Raw genomic sequence first — 19,533 nt, 5'->3', positions numbered from 1 at the left:
GAAGTCCATCCAGTCGTCAGGACGTTTCATCACTGATCCAGGTGACTTCTGCAGTCTCAGCTGACCGGATGATTAAAGATCTGCGCTGGAAACGATCAAACGAGGAACTTCATGCACGAGAGCTGCTCCACGTAGTGCAGCAGGGAGCTGTAACAGAAAACAGGCCACGCTTGGTCCATAAAAAAGGCCACAATCAGTGAAACGAGTCAATCAGCCTGTACCTGTCCTCTTACTGTTCCAGGCCGTCGATGACCTCACAGCTGTAAAAATCCGCTCTTCCATGATTTCCCGTCTGAGCAGCTTCTGCAGCGTCCTCACGCTGATCACCACCCTGCATCTGTGAGCTGAAGCACAAATCACATCCTTAACGATTGTGAGGTATGACCTCACAGTTTGTCCTGATACAACATCTGTTATCTGCACAGATCAGTGATAATTGTTTTCTTAATGTGGCCCTGATACTCAGTCATAGCCCCCCCCCCCCCCCCCCAAAATGTGCTTTCTAAAAGAAGTCCAAACTGAGTACCTCAAAGATGCAGAGTTCCCTGAGGTTCTTTCAGACACTGCACTGACATTTTGTCTGGTTTTGAGTGTTTTAGGTGCTTCGTGCTGCCAGCAGGACTTCAGCTCACAGCACACCCTCAGTCCCACTCAGCCACTCTCACACGCGTGTTCTCAGCCTATCAGGTCTCCATGCTCCTGTTTTATGCATATCTGTGTTTGCTCATGCACACCGGGTCAACACAGTGCAGTGAAGTTAACCATATTTGCATCATAATCTCATCTCAGAGCATTCAGCAGAGAGATCTGCTCTCTGTTCTCAGAATGCTGCTCACAGTGACCTAAAACTTCAAAATGAATAGAATAGAATAGCTTCTATTGTCACGACACACATGCACAATGAGATCCAGAACATCCGTGTTGAAGAAAACCAACCAAAATGAAAACATGGCCGCCTGTACATGCCCGTACTTACATGCATGCAGCACCCAGTGAGGAAATGGAAGTCAGATGCTAAAGAACAGCAGCACACAGAGGTCGAACACTGCCCCCTGCAGGCATGCATGAGTCCCAGTCTAAATGTGACTGGAGGAGCTGAAAGAGTCAAATCTGACCAGCGCACAGGGTTGGTGGAACCAAATGGCAACAGTGCCGAAAATGCTGATGGACAAAAAGTTTCCAACTGTTACAGAGAGTGATGCGTGAATGACCGCAGCTTGTTGGCCGCCCCTCCCTGAGCCTGGTTCTGCTGGAGGAGTCTTCCTGTTAAAAGGGAGTTTTTCCTTCCCCTTGTCACCATGTGCTTGCTCATGGGGGGGTTTCTCTGTATCATTGAAGGGTCTTTACCTTACAACATAAAGCACCTTAAGGCAACTGTTGTTCTCTGCAGACACACCTGTTACTCTGTAGACTCTCAAATTTTGACTCTTCCAAATAACTCCCACACAGGTGCTCCCGAGGGTTTCTGGCTGCCTTTAGATTTGTGTCTGGAAAGACTTTGGTGGTATCTAATGTTTACCTCAGCAATCAGACAGGTGGAAGGTTAAAGGTCAGGAAAATCATGGATCATCTGATTATCTGATGAAAGCAAAGTCTAAACTTGAAAACGTGAAAATCTGTGTTTCGGTCACTTTGCTCCTTACAGAAAAAATGTTCAAGTAAATTATCTGATGTATTTGTTTCATATTTTTCTACCACGTCACCTCCCATGGCTCTTAATAACAAGAAAAAGAAGAAGGAGAATAGAACCTTTAATAAATATGAAAAGATTGAGAAAATACTTTGATTAACTATGATATGGATCATGTTTATTGTTGCAATAAATACTTGAAACAACAAACAGCTTCTGTGGTCAGATCAAAGGCACAAAGCTGGATGCTATAATGTGTGTATAAGTGATTTACTGATGTAAACACTGTGGTTATTTTGCGGTAATCAATGAAAAATGATCACGATGATCATTACAATATGGCGCCAACAAGGACAAAGAGAGGGCGCCTGTAAAGTTTAAACGTTTCGTGCTCATCCTCTCATTGGTAACACTAAAGTGACGTATTTGCATTTACAGCCACTCGCAGACGAGGTCTCTGCATACTAAGATTCTAGGGCGGGGCTTAGTGAGTTGATCGTGTTTGGACCAGTAGCAGGTTAAGCTTCTTAAAAATATGGATATTCATTAGATTGGGGCGTGGTCTAACAGTGGCGGACCGGCAACAGCGAACATGGAGGTTTAGTTGTCGCCTTGTGTCCGTTAGAGAAGGAGGGTCTCACTGACGCGCATTTTATTTTCACTTTTCCTTTGTTATACTTTGTTTTTTCGCCTTCTGTTCGGGCTTCGACATGGAGATGAAGAAGAGGATTAGTCTGGAGCTGAGGAACAGAAATCCAGCCGAGGCAAGTAACTACAACACTTTAATTTATTTATTTCCTGAAGAAACTGGTGAAGGATGCAGTGTGAAGCTATGACGACGCTGATAACATTCGGCGTGGGCGGCCGTCGACTTTTCCCAACCCGCGGACTGATCTTCTGTCGGTGTTTTTGAACGATTAGACGCGACATGTTTGTGGCTCCAACATGGAGGAAACTCCGCTTGGTCCTGGAGGAGGAATCCGCTGCGTGCAGGCTCGCTCCCTCTCCCGCGCTCACTTCTCGCGGGGCAGCCTCGCGCGAGCCTCCCACAGCTAGCACACGGGCTAACAGGCTAACCTGCCGAGTGCCCAGCCCGCATAACAGAACCGCGGCCGAGTGAGTGCGCCGAGAGCCGCCGCAGGTGCTCGGCGGTACCGAGAAAATGCAGTCGCGGACTGTGGATGGGCTCCGCTGCATTTGTTTGAACGCCCCGGGGCGACCGCTCGGCCGAGCCGGCTCCCATTTTAACCTTCACCGTTAGAGAGTTACTGATCTGCGATGGTCGTGCTGTGATGGCGTTTGCAGCCGGACTCCATTCTCATTTCAGCGTTTAAGTGCACATAGTTCTAGGTCAAGTCATTTTTTCTGCCATAACATCATTAAAGGGTCTCCACAGTTTCTTTGTCGGCACGGGTCAGCTCAACACAGGCGCAGTCTAAAATCGATACTTTGTTCACGTTAAATTGGAGTTTTAACAGTTGTTGTTCAGTCTGCTGTTCCCGCCCTCCTCGCTGTGTTTTCAGGCGCACGAGTGCCGCGCGCTTAAATCTCACAAAAATTGCACGAGGTTCGGTGGGAGGCGGATTTAAACGACGGAGAGGGTTTTTAAAAAGTTTCTCGCACGCACAGCTTTGGTGGGTGAGGTGTGCTCTCCCACCGGTGATCGTAACGGTGAAGCTGAGCGCCGGTTTTCTGGTCACGTACTAACCGCTATATGGATGAGATCCAACGGGAGAGGGGGAGTGCTGGCCCGGGCGAAGAGCTCTGACCGAAACGGAAGGAAAGTGACCCTCGTTTAGTTTTGTGAAACGTCTGAAACCTGGGTTTACTAGATGCCTCCTCTTCACCAATTGCTGGGCATATACAGCGTTACACCACGTGGTTATTCATGTACCTGAGAACTGCCATACCTGCTTACTTGTTCTACACATGCAGCCCCCCCCCCCCCCGCATGCTGGAACTGTGTTGTTGTCTTCGTTGTCATCGAAACATATAAATCATGATGAACCGCGCATGCTCAAACCCAGGGCTGGTGAAGCTTTACGTGTGTTCTTTGATATTTTTATTTCACCTTTGTACAGGTAAATCTCATTGAGATCACTATATCATAGCTAAAGCACTTCTGGATGGATGCAAACTGCATTTTGTTGCCTTGTAGCTGTGACATGAGCAATGACGATAAAGTTGAATTCTATTCTACAGGGTGGGCCATTTATATGGATACACCGCAATAACATGGGAATGGTTGGTGATATTAAAGTCCTGTTTGTGGCACATTAGTATATGTGAGGGGGCAAACTCCTCAGGATGGGCGGTGACCATGGTGGCCATTTAGAAGTCGGCCATCTTGGATACAACTTTTGTTTTTTCAACAGGAAGAGGGCCATGTGACACATCACACTTATTGGTAATGTCACAAGAACAACAATGGTGTGCTTGGTTTCAACGTAACTTTATTCTTTCATGAGTTATTTACAAGTTTCTGACCACTTATAAAATGTGTTCGGTGTGCTGCCCATTGTGTTGGATTGTCAATGCAACCCTCTTCTCCCACTCTTCACACACTGATAGCAACACCGCAGGAGAAATGCCAGCACAGGCATCCAGTATCCGTAGTTTCAGGTGCTGCACATCTCGTATCTTCACACCATAGACAATTGCCTTCAGATGACCCCAAAGATAAAAGTCTAAGGCGGTCAGATCGGGAGACCTTGGGGGCAAAATAACTGGCCCACGATGACCAATCCACTTTCCAGGAAACTGTTCATCTAGGAATGCTCGGACCTGGCACCCATAATGTGGTGGTGCACCATCCTGCTGGAAAAACTCAGGGAACGTGCCAGCTTCAGTGCATAAAGAGGGAAACACATCATCATGTAGCAATTTCAAATATCCAATGGCCTCGAGGTTTCCATTGATGAAGAATGGACCCACTGTCGTTGTACCGATAGTGGGTCCATTAGTTGTACCGACTAATGCCACTCTCCAGTGACATGCGGCGAGTGCTACGCTGTGGGCTCTTGCTGAATGAAGCTAGGACAGCCACTGATGTTTCTTCATTACTGACAGTTTTCTTGCGTCCACATTTTGGCAAATCCAACACTGAACCAGTTTCACGAAACTTAGCAAGCAGTTTGCTGACTGTAGCATGGGAGATGGGTGGTCTCGTAGGGTGTCTTGCATTGAAATCTGCTGCAATGACCCGGTTACTGCGTTCACCAGATATCAACACGATTTCGCTCCTCACGTGTTAACCTTCGACATGTCAATGGCTGTGAACAAAGAGAAACTTGTAAATAACTCATGAAAGAATAAAGTTACGTTGAAACCAAGCACACCATTGTTTTTCTTGTGACATTACCAATAAGTGTGATGTGTCACATGGCCCTCTTCCTATTGAAAAAACAAAAGTTGTATCCAAGATGGCCGACTTCTAAATGGCCACCATGGTCACCACCCATCTTGAGGAGTTTGCCCCTCACATATACTAATGTGCCACAAACAGGACTTTAATATCACCAACCATTCCCATGTTATTACGCTGTATCCATATAAATGGCCCACCCTGTATTCTATATGAGGTCTCGTTTTCAAGAAGCGAGGCCCAGAGGTGTGTATGAAGTTGGGTACACACCTGTAACTGTGGGCAGGGAGATGTGTGAGTGTGTAATAGCCGGGCAAACTGTCGTCTCCCCCCCCCCCCCCCCCCCCCCCCGGGGCTACAGTAATTTTTAAATGCGCACACGTCGGAAGATCGTTTATTTAACACATTATATTTTACGGTCACAGACTGCAGTCTGTGTGTACGCCACCAGGTGGCAACAGGTGAGTGTGAGGCATGCAAACTGAAAGTTTGAATAAACCTGTGATGTATAATGTGGTGTAAATTTTACTCTTTGTCATGTGATGCGGTGGCGCTCAGGTGGCCGAGCTGGTGGTGGATAACTGTCGCTCCAGCGACGGTGAGGTGGAAGGACTCACAGACGATTACACGGGGCTGGAGATCCTCAGCATGGTGAATGTCGGCCTCAGCTCGCTCTCCAAACTGCCCTCACTGCCCAAACTACGCAAGGTCAGTTCACCCGCAGCTACGACACCTGAACACAGCACAGTCAGGATCGGCGTGTGTGCTGTGATGAACATCACATGTGACCTCTGATTGGATGTACCTTCTGAATGTGTCTTATGACCTTTGACCCCAGCACTGACCCTCACACTGAGAAGATGAACGATATTCCACTTTTATGCATCAGCTTGTTTCTGCCACAGGAAAGCAGTATTGTGCACTTTGAGATACCGAACTCAAATTTAGGGATATGGCCCACACACATCATCCATCTGCATCCGGATAATAAGGAAATGTCATCCACCGAGCTAGATCCTGGTTAGCAGTACTAACTTGAAATTTCAACTCAGAATTTGGAGTTATGTTTGACTTTATTTGTTTTTCAGTGGTGGAAACAAAGTTTCATACTTTTGGAGATGAATGAAAATATTTGAAGTACTGCTGCAGTACTGTACTACTGTAGTACTTCTACAGAGTCGATAGATGAGGAAAGATCTGGCGGGAATGAGCTGAGTAGTTGTTGTCTGTGTGCTGCTTCCTCCTCTCAGCACGCATGATGATGCATTTCCTGTGTTTCAGTTGGAGGTGAGCGATAACACCATCTCGGGGGGTCTGGACGCGCTGGCGGAGAAATGTCCCAGCCTGACCTACCTGAACCTGAGCGGGAACAAGATCAAGGATCTGAGCACCATCGAGCCTCTGGTACGTCCATTCATTAAGCTCGTTAGGCCGATCGCTAACGAAACACCCGAACCTGTCGATGGGAGACCCTGAAACGTAGCAGCAGATTAAAGTCGGGGATTCTGGCGTTGCTGTCCATGTTTTTGAGGGTTCCTCTGCTTTGTTCTTGTACTGCAGCAAAACCTGAAGAACCTGAAGAGCCTGGACCTGTACAGCTGTGAGGTCTCAGCGCTGGACGACTACAGAGAGGGCGTCTTCGAGCTGCTGCCTCAGCTCACTTACCTGGACGGGTTTGACGAGGAAGACAATGAGGTGCCCGACTCCGAGGCCGAGAACGGTGAGCCGCTAACGCGGAGTCTCTCTGGCTTGACCGAGGGACGGGGTCTATTTGTTTTTCATGTGCACACTTCGTTAAGCCATAAACGTTTCCGTCCAGTGAGCGCGTGCAGATCTGCTGGTCGCCTTCAGCCGCCTAATTCGGATTAAGGACAGGAAGTGGTCCACGGGGAGGACGAACGTCCTGTTTCTGATGTTAGGATGTTTTGTTCCAGATGAGGATGATGAAGCCGGCCCGCCGGGAGATGACGACGATGAAGACGACGATGAGGATGAGGAAGGCTCTGAGGGAGACGAGGTCGGTCTGTCGTACCTGATGAAGGAGGGAATCCAGGTGAGAGGTCATGACTTACAACTTCATTTATAATGAAGGTAAACAGAGAGCAGAGGAGGAGGAGCCTGCCTCACGGCGTGCTCACAGTTGAGTTTAACGTGTTTTTAACATATTTTAAGGATGAAGAGGACGATGGAGACTACGTCGAGGAGGACGAAGAGGACGAGGAGGAAGAAGAGGATGGAGGTTTGTGTCGCTGAAACGTGATTGGATTCTTTTGGGGGGAGGGGAGTTGTTGTTTTTTTTACAGCCCCTGTGGCGGTCGTCACGGTGACTTCGCCGTCGATGTCTGTGTTACAGTAACGATCACATCATGGCGTTTAAACTGCACGCTTAGGCCACGTTTCCCTGGTGACAGCTTTTACATGTGCGTAGTTACCCGATGATGAGTCATTGCGAGTTTCGCTGTCATGTGATTGATGTGTTCAATGAAACCCGTTCAGTGCAGCGCCACCTAGTGGTAAAAACGCTTTCTGCTCTTCTCTCGGCTGAGTGAAGGAATCGTAGTTCTGTCAGGGTTGCTTCCTCCTCAGTGTCACCATGTTATTGATTACTGATTATTGATCAGGTGATTGATGGCTGCTCTGATTTCCTCAGATGAGGACGGCGCTGCTGTTCAGGGCGAGAAGAGGAAGAGAGACGCCGATGATGAAGGTGAAGATGACGACGACGAGTAGTCCAATCACCTTCGTACGCTATATCGTCTGACACCCCCGCCCCTCCCCACCTCCCCCTGACCCTGGCAGGATGTGGTTTTGGAGCTCCAGACAAACAGGAAACTGCGATCAGGCTCATCGCTGTCCTTCACCGCGGTGATGTCACTCCGCCAGCCAGCTGGTCAGCAGGAGGTCGATAACAGAGCTCAGAAATGCGCCGCGTTCCCTCAGACATGTCACGCACAGATGTGGAATTCAAGAAAGTCACGAAGGACAAAAAAATAGGAACACCTCAGCAGCTCCTCAGTCTGCTCCAGATTCATCACCTCTTCATCCTCATCACAGACAGCAGGGGGCGGCAACACGCCATTCCCCACTCCTGTGAACAGAATATTTAACAATCCCAGGAACGCCCTTCGTGATTGGTGTTTCTCAATTATGTCTGTGAAGGTTCTCAGTCATCCAGGTCATCGTAGTCTAAGGAGCTTGGAAAGCGTCTGGACTGCAGAGGGCAGAGCTGAAGAAGCGTCTCAGATGAGAGGTGAAACATCTTCAAGCCACTTAAAGACGTCCAGACGCTTTTCTTTCCAAGCTCTTAGACATCACAGCGCTGCCAGACTGTCTACCTAGAGAACGCGGCGTGTTCCTGTCTCTCCTTTATTGATTATTGATCAGCTGGAAGGCGGAGCTCTTCCCAGTCAACCCAGTTCTTCTGACCCTGTGACTCCACTCTACACTACCCATGATTCTCAGCAGCTGATTGCGCCAAACATGGATCCAGAGTTGCCCTCCTCTCTGCTCTCTGATTGGATGACTCCAAAGCTCTCTGTAGTTGGCTCCTCCCCTAAGCTTTTTTTCTTCATTCTTTTAAATTGACTGTTACTGTTTTAACCCCGCCCCCGTCACCTGTGGGTCTGCGGCCTCCCTTCCCACCCCCACGGGTCCCTGTGTAAATAGAAGTGAACTGGTCTCTGTAGGTTTGTGCTGTCGTCCGTTTGGCCTGATCTGTCGTGTTAAGTTTGGAAGCGTGAAGCTGGAGCGATGCTCCTCCTCCGTAATTTTATTTTTTTATTCCTGTGTTCTGATCGTGTTGCTGTAACCAGAGTGTTTTTGAATAAAATGACTGAAATCTTCACGCCTTCTCCTTTCTCGTCACATCTCTTCACGCCCTAAATTATGAAAACAATTTTATTTTTCACTTTAGAATAAAGAACAATCAGAAATGGAAAGGCTCCTCGTGTTCTTCCTGATGTTGCCGTCTCTCGGTGTAGCTACATCTATCACTGCGGCGTGCGTGTCCAGTTTGTCCAACAGGAATGTCTCGGGTTTGGCTGCTGTGGCAGCGCCCAGCTCCTGGAGTGTGTTCCTGTGCCGCCATGATCAGTATCCAGTGATGATGAATCCTTTTTGTGGAAATCTGCTGCAGGTTTCCAACCTGTTGGTTTCCAGCTGTAGTTGCAGCTCTCTGCCTGCAGAGGGCAGAGTTGTCCCTTTGTGAGGGTCATAATGTGTCACCTGAGAACAGGCCAGATATTTGTCTAAGTTAAAATAAGTTCCCTGGTGAGCCACGCCCATTTTTCAGATGTTTTATTTTGAATATTTTGTAATAAGCACATGAATCACTTGCTGACCGATGATTGGTTCTTTCTGCTGACAGCTCATCAAATGATTTCACATCATTGCAGTCACGCTTCCTGCTGTGCGTGTGTGTGTGTCTTGACTCGATATACTCCTGTCATGAGCACTCGGTCCTCTGAAGATTTATTTTTTCCTTATATGGATGTACATCACAACGAGGGGCGGAGCCAAGCACACGCAGCTCTGATTTCTGTGATAAAAATGTTTTACTTCACTTTTTATAGAAAGGAGGAAATTAAACAGAATCTGAAGCAGTCTGTTTTTCACAGACGAGCGTTCGGGCATCTTACAGCGTCATGGTGACGATCAGGCGGTCAAAGTTCATCGTGAGACTCATAAAGTCATAAAACTAATTTGATAAGCTTCAGGTACCAAATCATTGACCATGTTCCTCATTTTAAACCTGCTCTTCGATCTTTTACCATTATAATCCGTCTCAGAGGTCAGAGGTCACCGTACAGAAGCACGGCCTCAGTGGGCCGCGGGCTCTGTGATCGCAGGTGTTCCCCAGCTCTCTGTCTGTGATCATGAAACTGACCTCGCAGCCCATCGTTGGTCAGTCATGAAGCAGAAGTGTTTATGATGAAACCTGCAGTCAGCTGACACTGATGAGGTAACGCCGTTTAACTGAACACACACACACACACACACACACACACACACTCTGATCAGTAAATCTGAGCCGATCCATCAATCTGATGTTCACCTGACATTTACTGACTTTGTTTATGGCACTTGGTGATGTTCCCACAGGGAGGCGACTAACCTGTGTGTGCCTCACCTGTGTGCTGCAGGTGTGTGTGTATGTAAATGTCTTTGATTTGTTTCAATCATCAGGCTCCACCTGATAAGCAAATGATCTGCAGTTTGCATCCAGTTTGAATGAGACGTCTGAGAGCGACCTGCACACCTGCTGATGCTGGAAAACACCTGCTTTACACTGCAGCAGGGGCGTAGCCAGAGGGTAGGCGTGTCCACCGCAGGGCGGTGACCAGCGAGGGACTTTGAAGCTCTCAGACGTCACTGATGAGTGGGCCTGCTCTTCCTCAGCTTTGTTCTCCTTTTCACGACTCTAAAGTTTTCACAGGCTGGTCACAACGCCGTCAGTGTCCCGCTCTCGTCCTTAGAGGTTTAGAATAATAAATGTGGTGCACGCTGTCTGCTGAATCTCACTGTAACCGAACCCCCTGCAGGTATCACACCTGCATCTCAGCTCAGCCTCTGCACACACCAGCCGGCTCCTCCGCAGGAGCAACCTTTAACCAGCAGAAGTCACGATGATGCTTCCTGCCTTTAGTCTGAGCTGATCCGAGCACCTGGGAGGCGTTTTTTAGCTGAGGTGCAGGAGTGCGCCCTGAAAACCGGCACGCTGAGCATTTATTAGTACAGACAGGTGAGTCTGCAGGTGTGACCTGAAGGTGTTTCTCATCTCAGCTGAGAGTCAGTTGGCAACAGCAGGTCTCTTAGCAACAAGAGCTCACACGCTTCAAGTTCAGTTTTCATCACTTCTGAGGACTTTACATTAACTCACATTTGTTTCCTGCAGATCCTCTGACGTCCAGCAGAGGCAGCAGTGAGTTTGTCTCAGAGACTCCATGTTAAAACGTTACAGCAGAAATAAACGTGTTTAACGTAATAGGGGCGTGTCGTCTTTGACCCACAGGTATCTGTAGCTGCTAACCATCTGCTAGCATCACCTGAACTGGACCTCTGGACCGTGTTTGTGCTGTCAGAGCCTTTTGTGAGTGAAATTTGAGAATTTTGATTGGATGTTCCTGATTAAATATGTCTGTGGAAGTAAACTGACAATGTAATTCATCTAAACCTTAAATCTAATCTGAATCCAACGTTCCACAGAATAAACTTAACTCGAGCCCCCCGGTGTGGTCAAACTTCAAGTTTAGTTATTACGAACCAATTTGTGTGGCCCCACATTGACTCAAAACAGGAACACACACACACTCACTCCTCATTAGCAGATCAAACAGACGGCACAGATCCAGGTTGAGTTTGCAGGTTTTATTTTAGCACATGAACTGATCAGGACTCACAGCATCACCACCTGCTTCACATCCCTTCAGGACTACATCTCCCATCATCCCCTCTGGGTTTAAGGCTACAGCAGCTGGCGAGGAGAAGTGCGAGTATAAAATGATCAAAAAAACACAGGAAGATCAGAGGAAACAGGAACAAATACAGATCAATAAAATCAATCACAATCAGCCGGTTCTCACACCCACCTCTGACGGATGTGCTGAATGTGAGACACAAAAATGAAGCTACCTGTTTGTTATTTATTGCTCCCACTGAACCTTGATCATCTTCCAGCTCGATACAATCTGATAAAAAAATAAACTTATGCTCCGAGGAAATTCGCTAATTGTTATTGCGGAATCGAAAAACTCCAAATAAAAACAGTTTCTGGTAAACCGTCTGAGCACGCTCATAGGTGTGCACCGCGAAGAAGCTCTCTGTGAGTGTGACGGGTTGTTTCCATGGACACGCATGATTGGAGGTCATGCTATGGCTGTTAAAGATACCCTGGAGTGTTGAACCTGCTTCATAGTGCAGACCTCAGGAGCTCTGATTGGACAGTTGGTCCAGTTCCTGATGAACTTTTACACCTGAGTTTCCAGCTAAGATTGAAGGCGGCCACATTCAGAGAAGAAGAGTCCGAGGAGGACGACTCGGGAAGCAAAAGCCGGTCGCAGCGTAGATCGGTTCATCCTCGCCGGCTTCTGTGACGGCGGCTGAGACCATGACTGGTTCTGGTTGTTCTTGTGTGAACTTTTCTAACAACGTGTGAAAGTAAGCTGTTTGTTCTGATGAACCAAACATCTGATGTACCGACTTTAAATTCCTTAATAACAACTGCACAAACTGCTTTTTCCTCTGCAGAACGACTTCCTCTGCAGTCAGCAAAGAACAAAACCAGTCGCATTAACTGGTTCTGATGGAAGTCCAGAGCTCCAGAAAAAGCTGGTACGTGAAGCTGAGCGGCGTCTGTGGGGGAAACCAACCATCAGCAGGAAGACCAGTTCGTACCGTCACTTTCAGAGTCGTCCTCCAACTCTGACCTCCACAGTAAACACCCTGTATTCGTACCGTCGACTGATTCCTCTTCAGTTTTTAAGCCTCAAACTGAAGGTTTGTCCCAGGAAGCAGAGCATAAAGGATCCACAGGTAAGGCCGTGGACCAGAATGAGATCGGGGTCCACAGTTTCCACGTCTCCAAACTCTTGTCTTGGCACATTTCCGGTCTCTCTGACACTGACGTCAGGTAAGTTTCCTTTAAAGGAACCTAAACTGAAAAACTACTCGGGTTAATCAAAGGCAGCGACGAGCCGACCAACCAGAATCAGGAACCTTCTGAGGAACAATTCCTGTTAGGTTTGGAGGTTTGAGGGGACCTGTAGGTTAGTCTCTGAGGGATCTATGCCTCAGGTATCAAGTCCTGGAAGCAGCTAAAACCTGAATTTAAAGAGTTTTAAAGTGATTCGTCCATCTTCATCGGAAGTCCATCGGACACAGCCGTTCACCCGGGCCGGGCTGAGTCGTACCGGCCGGCTCACATCAGGCTCTTGCGGTTTAGTCTGGAACTTTTAGAAGAGGTGATAGGGGAGGTGGAGTCCAGTTGTTGGTACAACTCCCTGAGCTCCTTCACCTCCTCCAGCACCTCCTGCGCCTGACTCCAGGCCGCCTTCGCCTCCTTCAGGAGTCTTTCTGCCTCGGTCGACTCCTTCCCCCACCTCACCATTCCCCGCTCACCCTCGGTGTCGCCCCGCACTTCCTTCAGCAGCCTTTCCGTCTTCTCCAACTTCTGGCTGATGAGCTCCTGCAGCTGACTGACGGGCGCCATCGCAGCGGTCGGTGCGGAGGCAGACGAACGACTCGCTGCCGCCGTTTTACTCTTATCGGCTCTAGTCTCAGAGTGGCTCAGGATCTCATCCATGGAGGCGCAGCGGTTTTTCTCTGCCGTCGTGAGGCGTTTTTCTGGCTGGGGGGTCTGCTCTGAGACCACCGTCACCTCACGGGGAAGGCTGTGAGATTTCCCAGCAGCCTCGGCAGTCCGAGCTGAGAGCGCGCCATCTGTTTTGGACCTGGCACAGTCCGGACTGAGGTGGGATGCAGAATTTTCCAAGCCGGTTCCTTGAGTGTTTGCAGCATCCTCTTCCTGGATCAAGTCCAGAGTCAGCATCCCATCCGAGGAGGAGGTGGAGGCCTGACAGACAGAGAGAGGAGGAAAATCAACAAAGACACAAAGAGTCTGACGGAAAAAAGCTTTTTCAGGCCGCTCTGACCACCAGAACGAAGAGTCCCACAGTCAGTCTGCACATACCTGACAGGTCAGAACAAATGTTTCGGTGCAAAGCAGAGGAAAAACGATTCGTGCCAAAGAAAACCCCAAAATAACAACTGTTCAATGCTTCTATTAAAACAAAGAACAACTGTGAACGGCATCGATAAACTGTTCGAAATATCCAGAAAACAATCTGCTGAAAAAACACAAAAAACTGTGGAAAAACTTACAAACCATTCAAAACGGCTCAAAGCTGCCCCAAAATCTGAATAACACTGAAAATCCCACCAACACCTCCAAAATAAGGCAAACAGCACACTGTAAAAAGTGTCCCAACAGGATGCGCCCGCTGCTAACCTGTAACCTGCCTCATCATTCACATCAGAAGTTCGAGGTTTGATGAAGAATAAAGTCCCAGAGGAAGAGGAGGATACTGACCACAGCCAGCAGGTGGCCTCTGGTTGGCAGTCGGCGGTTGTGAGGGATCTTCACTCGATCTCGAGTCAGATGAGACAGCTGCGAGTCTTCGACCATCACCTAAAAACAAACGAAGAAGGCACGTGGCCACCAATCACTGTGGGAGCTCCTCCAGGACAAACCTGACACAATCACATAAAGACACCTTAAGCAGTTACACGACCTGCAGTCATCATCATCATCATGGTGCTCTCACAGACGGAGCCGCGAACGCTTCCATGTAGGTAACTTAGCATTAGCCAGCACGAGCTCAGGATTGGACGTCCTGCTGACGCTGGCCGTACTTCCTGTTGACTGTTTATGAGGCGTGTTTCTACCTGGTGATTGGATGGATTCCTCACTTTTTTTTTACCACTTTGACACCCAGTCTAAGGCGTGGCCACCGCACATCATGATCTCAAGAGTTTGGATGTAACACAGCACATCATCAATAGGACATGCATGTGCCACTAGCCTGGAACACGCTGTGAAAGACTATTGATCGGGGTATCGACGTGAGTATCGAGCGGTGGAAAAGGCAGACAGCTGCTCTGGCACATGCGCTGCTACAGAATAAACACATCAAAACAGAAAAGTCGCAGGAAACGCCAACATCGAGAGTCAGACCTGCATTAAAATCAGACGCCGCTCAGCCGTGTAACAGGAAGTGAGTGGGGGAAGCAGCCCAGTCACATGAAACACGCATGTTCAGGTTCAGTAACTTCTGCTTTCATCATGTCTACTTCCTTTATAAAAGAATCAAACCACAGAAACACATTCAGAAGCTGCCTGAGAGTCTGATTTTAGCGTCACTGACGTGTTCGACGTACGATGGCCACGGACAGTTCTGCACGTCAGACACACTCGGAAACGAAAACCTCGATTCAGTTTCATTTACAGCTCAAGGGTGAAAGGTCGTCGACTGTCCCAGACGTCCTCACCTGATCCGAACAGCTTCCATCTTTAAACCTGGAAAAACTACACAATCTGTCCAGGTGACAAACTACTAACAAGTCTGCGGCTTTCAGGCTGCTGACGAACAAAGGCGGGCCCAATCTTACTGACTAAACACAGCGGGGCTCCCTGTTTACATAATCAAAGATCACACCTCGTCCAGAACGCTGTTCTTGGCTCTGGTGATGGCGGCATTCAGGACGCTGATCCAGGATTCTTTCTCCTCTGGGCTGACAGCGAGGAAGACGAGGTTGGGAACCTGCAACAGAGCAGAGACACAACAGAGTTAGTCCACGCTCACGCCATCAGACACGCCGGTTTGTATTTTTAATGTTTCAATATTTGGTTCAGTTTTTCAGGCATTTAGAGCTTTTAATGGAGACGCCACAGACGCAGAAATGATTTTACCTCGAGCTGAAAGTATCTGTGTTTATTATTCAGAGCAGGTCTCACACAGACGTCTGTACGTTATAACAGAAGCTGCTTTACTGTGAACACTGATTGGATAGAACTGCTGACATCACACATAAGGACCCCGCCCCTGTCCCCCTTCAGCTGGATTACGAAGCCTCGGTGGGTGACACTTGCTGAGTGTGTGTGTGTGTGTATACATGTTTGTCTGTCAATGTGGGGACCACTATTAGTGCAAAGACCTGTAGGGTCCTCACTGTCACACTTCAAACCAACATGGAGGACATCATGTGAAGCGGTGCTGCGATGTCACCAGTAACCACAGAAAGGGATTCTACTGCACTAGAAAGCAGTAAAATAATTAAAATGGAGCTATCGTTTCGACCGTTCTGTCAAAAAAACCTTTTTGTTTATCTTGTCATTACCCAAACTGCACACCGAAGCTCTTTGTTTCTGCACACGGACATAAGGTGCAATATTCCTGCTTCTTCCTTTCACAATAAAAGTCTTGACATGCACTGTGTGACTTCTGTGGCGCCAGTGTCCGGCAGCCTCGCCTCTGTCAGTGCGCCCCAGGGTGGCTGTGGCTACAATGTAGCTGCCATCTCCAATGTGTGAATGTGTGTGTGAATGGGTGGATGACTGGATATGTAAAGCGCTTTGGGGTCCTTGGGGACTAGTAAAGCGCTATATAAATACAGGCCATTTACCATTTATTTATTTACTTCTGAACATAAACTTGCTTCGAGCAGGGTTTTTCTAGGTTGCATAAAGTAAAGGAAAAAAGGGAAACAGTCACAAAACATATTTATTCTTCAGAAAAGAACCCTTCTCAGAGTGGACATAAAGGTCAAGATCAGGACTTTTTCACCGTGAGCAGGTAACCGATTCACGACTAATGAATCATCTCAGATGTTCTGTGGACTGATGTCTACTCTGTCTTTGGCTTCTTCTTTCTGGAATACGACAGCACTGGTTTCATACTGAGAACAGTTTGATCCTCATCCTCCATCTTCCTGTGCTAATGTGTTTGTTTTAGCCTAATTATAGCTCTGTAACTAGCCACCAGCTAGCACATCATCATATGTCATCTAGGCCAACTTCACGACCCTCCAAACATCTCTGAAATTAATTTTGATAACACCCACAGTCATGGCAGAGCGGTATATTTAGAGATCCTTCACTCAGAACATGAAACACCCTCTTTAGTTGGAAACCAGTTAGCTAATTTCCTGCTAACGCTTAACTCTGCTAAAGCTCATAAAACATTTTTTTTTCAAGCACGCCTGGAGTTTAAACTTTATTGTAAGACCTCAGAGAAGAGCGCAGGGCCCTCAAGCTCCCAGGTAGAGGACCCGAGCTTGAAGATAAAGATCGCCCGCATATCTTAACAAAAAATACATAAAATACATACATATAGATGGAAAAATCCATATAAATGAAAAAGAAAAAGACATTTCCTATAATTGTATCAATAGAAAAGTAAACTTAAAATGCCTAAAAATAAAATACCTGTGTGAAGTTTAAGAAAAAGGTTAGTTAGTAATAAACTGTATAAATAAAATAACTCTCCATAAGAGGAATAAGAGGCCGTGGCTTGACCACACAGAGACTTTGGCGGTGCAGGAGGCGGACCTTGATATCAGGTCTCCACCCCTCCGAGAATTTGTCCTGTATATGACATCACCAGGAAACCTGCAGCACAGATTCTGGCATTTCATGGCATATTTCAACTCTGGAGGGGTTTCAGGGTTCAAGACCAGGTCCCGTTCAGGTAACACACGTCAGTGATGGTCCTCACAAGTACCCAAAGACAAGTATGTGTGTGTAATAGAATCTGCCACCCAGTCTGCAGGACACTTGATCCGCCCCTCCCCCTTTCCCCAAGAGCATTCTGGGTATCTGCGAACATCTGGTGTGTGTGTGTGTGTGTGTGTGTGTGTGTGTGTGTGTGTGTGTGTGTGTGTGTGTGTGTGTGTGTGTGCTGCTGTCGAGGAAAGCCTCTTGGAGCTGGAGCTCCACCTGTGCTCACTGACAGCCGCTGCTGAGTCGGGTCAATAACAGCTCCACCTGCTTTCCTGCACAGTTCAGACGGAGGTTTTATTCAGATTCACTCTGAGCTTCTGCACATGTGCAGACCGTGCGACACACGAGCCGCCTGGGAACATGAATAATCAATGACCTTAGGTTACAGGAGGTTTGATGAATCAGAGCTCTGCCTCTGTGCTGAGCACCGCTGCTGCTGCTCTTTATGGGACAAGTGAGGCGTGGATGGTGTTAATCACAGCGAGTCCTCCCCTGCTGGCGCTCCTTCTGGACTCTGATGGGACCAGCACGACCAACATGGACGCAGCTTTCATCAGTTTCACACTCGCCTGCTGCAACTTTTTATGGTGGTCACTCCAAACACCATGGGAAGTGTCTGTGGACGTGGACATGACAGCCGACTCAAATACAGATGAATCTCAGGCCACCGTCAGGCGGGATTCTCGTGACACCACCAACATGTGGGAGGAGCTTACTGACACTTATCACCAGGAAAAAGGAGCCTTGATGTTCTGTAAATATGTTTCTGTGACCTAATTCCCAGTTTTACAAAGACTCCTCCTCATCCCATTGGCTGTTTGTGAATAATGATGATGATGATCATCATAATACAGATGGAGGCCCCGGGGCAGAGCCAGGATGCTAGAGACGTGACATCTCTCAGCTGGCCTGGGAACGCCTCGGTTTCCCTCGGATGAGCTGGAGGAGGAAAAAGGGCGGATGATAATGACGAGGGATCAGGTGTGGTGGCTTTTGGTCGTTTGGGACAGCAGGCTGAGAGCAGACAGGTGAGGTCCACCTGACAGTGAGCTGGCAACAGCACGGTGTGTCAGGTGTGTGCAGGTGTGTCAGGTGTACCGTGTTTCCTGGCGAGCTGCAGCGCTGCAGTCTGAACTTGCTGTGGTTCTTCTTGCTGCGGCTCTTGTTCTTCCTGAGTTCCTCGCAGCGCTCGTAGTCCGACAGGTCCAACACCTCGTCAGCTCGACCCAGCTCCTTCACCTACAGACACACAGGTATTACAGGTAAGTAACATAGGCAGGTAATACAGACAGACATCTGGAATCCTCTTTCACGGTTGCTGATTGGTTGAGGCTGTTGCCTAAGGAACAGCTAAGGCACAGGTCGTGACAGCAGGTAACGAAGGTCATTGGACAGGTGAGTCAGGTGTCCTGACCTCACCTGCTAACAGTGTTAGTCTGTGCATGAGTACGAACCTTCATCCTCCTGATCAATCAGCATCACCTCATTATTCTTTTATTTGTTATGTGTACAAACTCCTGACAACGGTCACTACTGTCATTATTACTACTAAACTCTCAACGGACGCGCTTTGACCTTTAACCTTTTAATGAAACTGCAGGATTCCTGATGTTGTCTGTGTCACCTGAGGTGACCTTATCCGTCATTATAATTACTTCTGCGATTGGTGGACGTCATCGCTCACATGACCAAAACAACATGTCTTTATTCTCCAGTAAGAGGCTGTTCGGCCACACCCACATCCAGGTGGATCCCCTTAATGGTACTCGGTGAAAGCCTCACACTCACTGAGCCTGATGGGATTTGTAGTCTGACATCAGCTGAACATCTGGAGCTCATCTTTCAGTCTGAGGGACAGATGTTGATGCTAACGCCACTGTGAGGTGCTCTGAAGCATGAAAGCTGATTGGTTGTTGCCTCGTGTTTTGCAGCAGGTGTTTGGATGTGAGCAGCACTGACCCTCCGCTATCAGCTGATCTGCTCTGTGCTTACATCCACTCTGGGTTTAGGTTTACACACACGTGCACACACACACCAGCTCTCAGCGTGTTAGCATGTGCTAAGTGAAGGTTTCTCTTGTCACATCAGCTCATCAATCTCCATGGAAACAGCATCCATTATTAACCAGCATTAAAGTGAGACTTCCTGGGAGGCAGGACTCCCCCCCCATACACACACACACAGACACTTATTTATAACGCACATCAAACTTCCTCTTCCTCAAGATTAATGTTGTTAAAATGAACATCTTACCAAAATTTTTAT

General features: G+C 47.9%; 2 protein-coding genes across 2 annotated transcripts in view; one reads left to right on the top strand and one right to left on the bottom strand.

Annotated features, from left to right (window-relative positions):
• Nucleotides 1-2,222: 2,222 nt before the first annotated feature.
• Nucleotides 2,223-8,901, top strand: LOC146623624 (acidic leucine-rich nuclear phosphoprotein 32 family member D-like). The gene is made up of 7 exons (XM_085366752.1): nt 2,223-2,394; nt 5,553-5,702; nt 6,276-6,398; nt 6,555-6,714; nt 6,929-7,047; nt 7,167-7,233; nt 7,645-8,901. Exons 1-7 carry the CDS (start codon nt 2,341-2,343, stop codon nt 7,722-7,724), a joined length of 753 nt encoding a protein of 250 aa, XP_085222878.1. The 5' UTR covers nt 2,223-2,340; the 3' UTR covers nt 7,725-8,901.
• Nucleotides 8,902-11,358: 2,457 nt separating this feature from the next.
• LOC146623623 (pleckstrin homology domain-containing family O member 1-like) overlaps nt 11,359-19,533 on the bottom strand; it is a 16,923-nt gene continuing 8,748 nt past the window's right edge. The window contains exons 3-6 of the mRNA XM_085366039.1: nt 18,367-18,507; nt 15,206-15,310; nt 14,080-14,178; nt 11,359-13,563 (exon numbers count right to left, since the gene is read on the bottom strand). Coding sequence (XP_085222165.1) covers nt 12,910-13,563; nt 14,080-14,178; nt 15,206-15,310; nt 18,367-18,507 — 999 coding nt within the window. The 3' untranslated portion in view covers nt 11,359-12,909. The remainder of the gene's footprint in view (nt 13,564-14,079; nt 14,179-15,205; nt 15,311-18,366; nt 18,508-19,533) is intronic.

Source organism: Diplotaxodon limnothrissa, linkage group LG11, assembly GCF_057381915.1.
Source record: "Diplotaxodon limnothrissa isolate DT_005_m linkage group LG11, D_limnothrissa_male_GT1.1, whole genome shotgun sequence".
In the NCBI taxonomy this organism is placed as follows: Eukaryota; Metazoa; Chordata; class Actinopteri; order Cichliformes; family Cichlidae; genus Diplotaxodon; species Diplotaxodon limnothrissa.
This window is presented reverse-complemented; position numbering and strand designations above follow the sequence as displayed.

Excerpts from the sequence above, each read along its gene's own strand:
- LOC146623624 (XM_085366752.1), top strand. The coding sequence starts at position 2,341 with ATGGAGATGAAGAAGAGGATTAGTCTGGAGCTGAGGAACAGAAATCCA. Across the intron at positions 2,395-5,552 it reads GGAACAGAAATCCAGCCGAG|GTGGCCGAGCTGGTGGTGGA; the intron begins GCAAGTAACTAC and ends GGTGGCGCTCAG. Across the intron at positions 6,399-6,554 it reads TGAGCACCATCGAGCCTCTG|CAAAACCTGAAGAACCTGAA; the intron begins GTACGTCCATTC and ends CTTGTACTGCAG.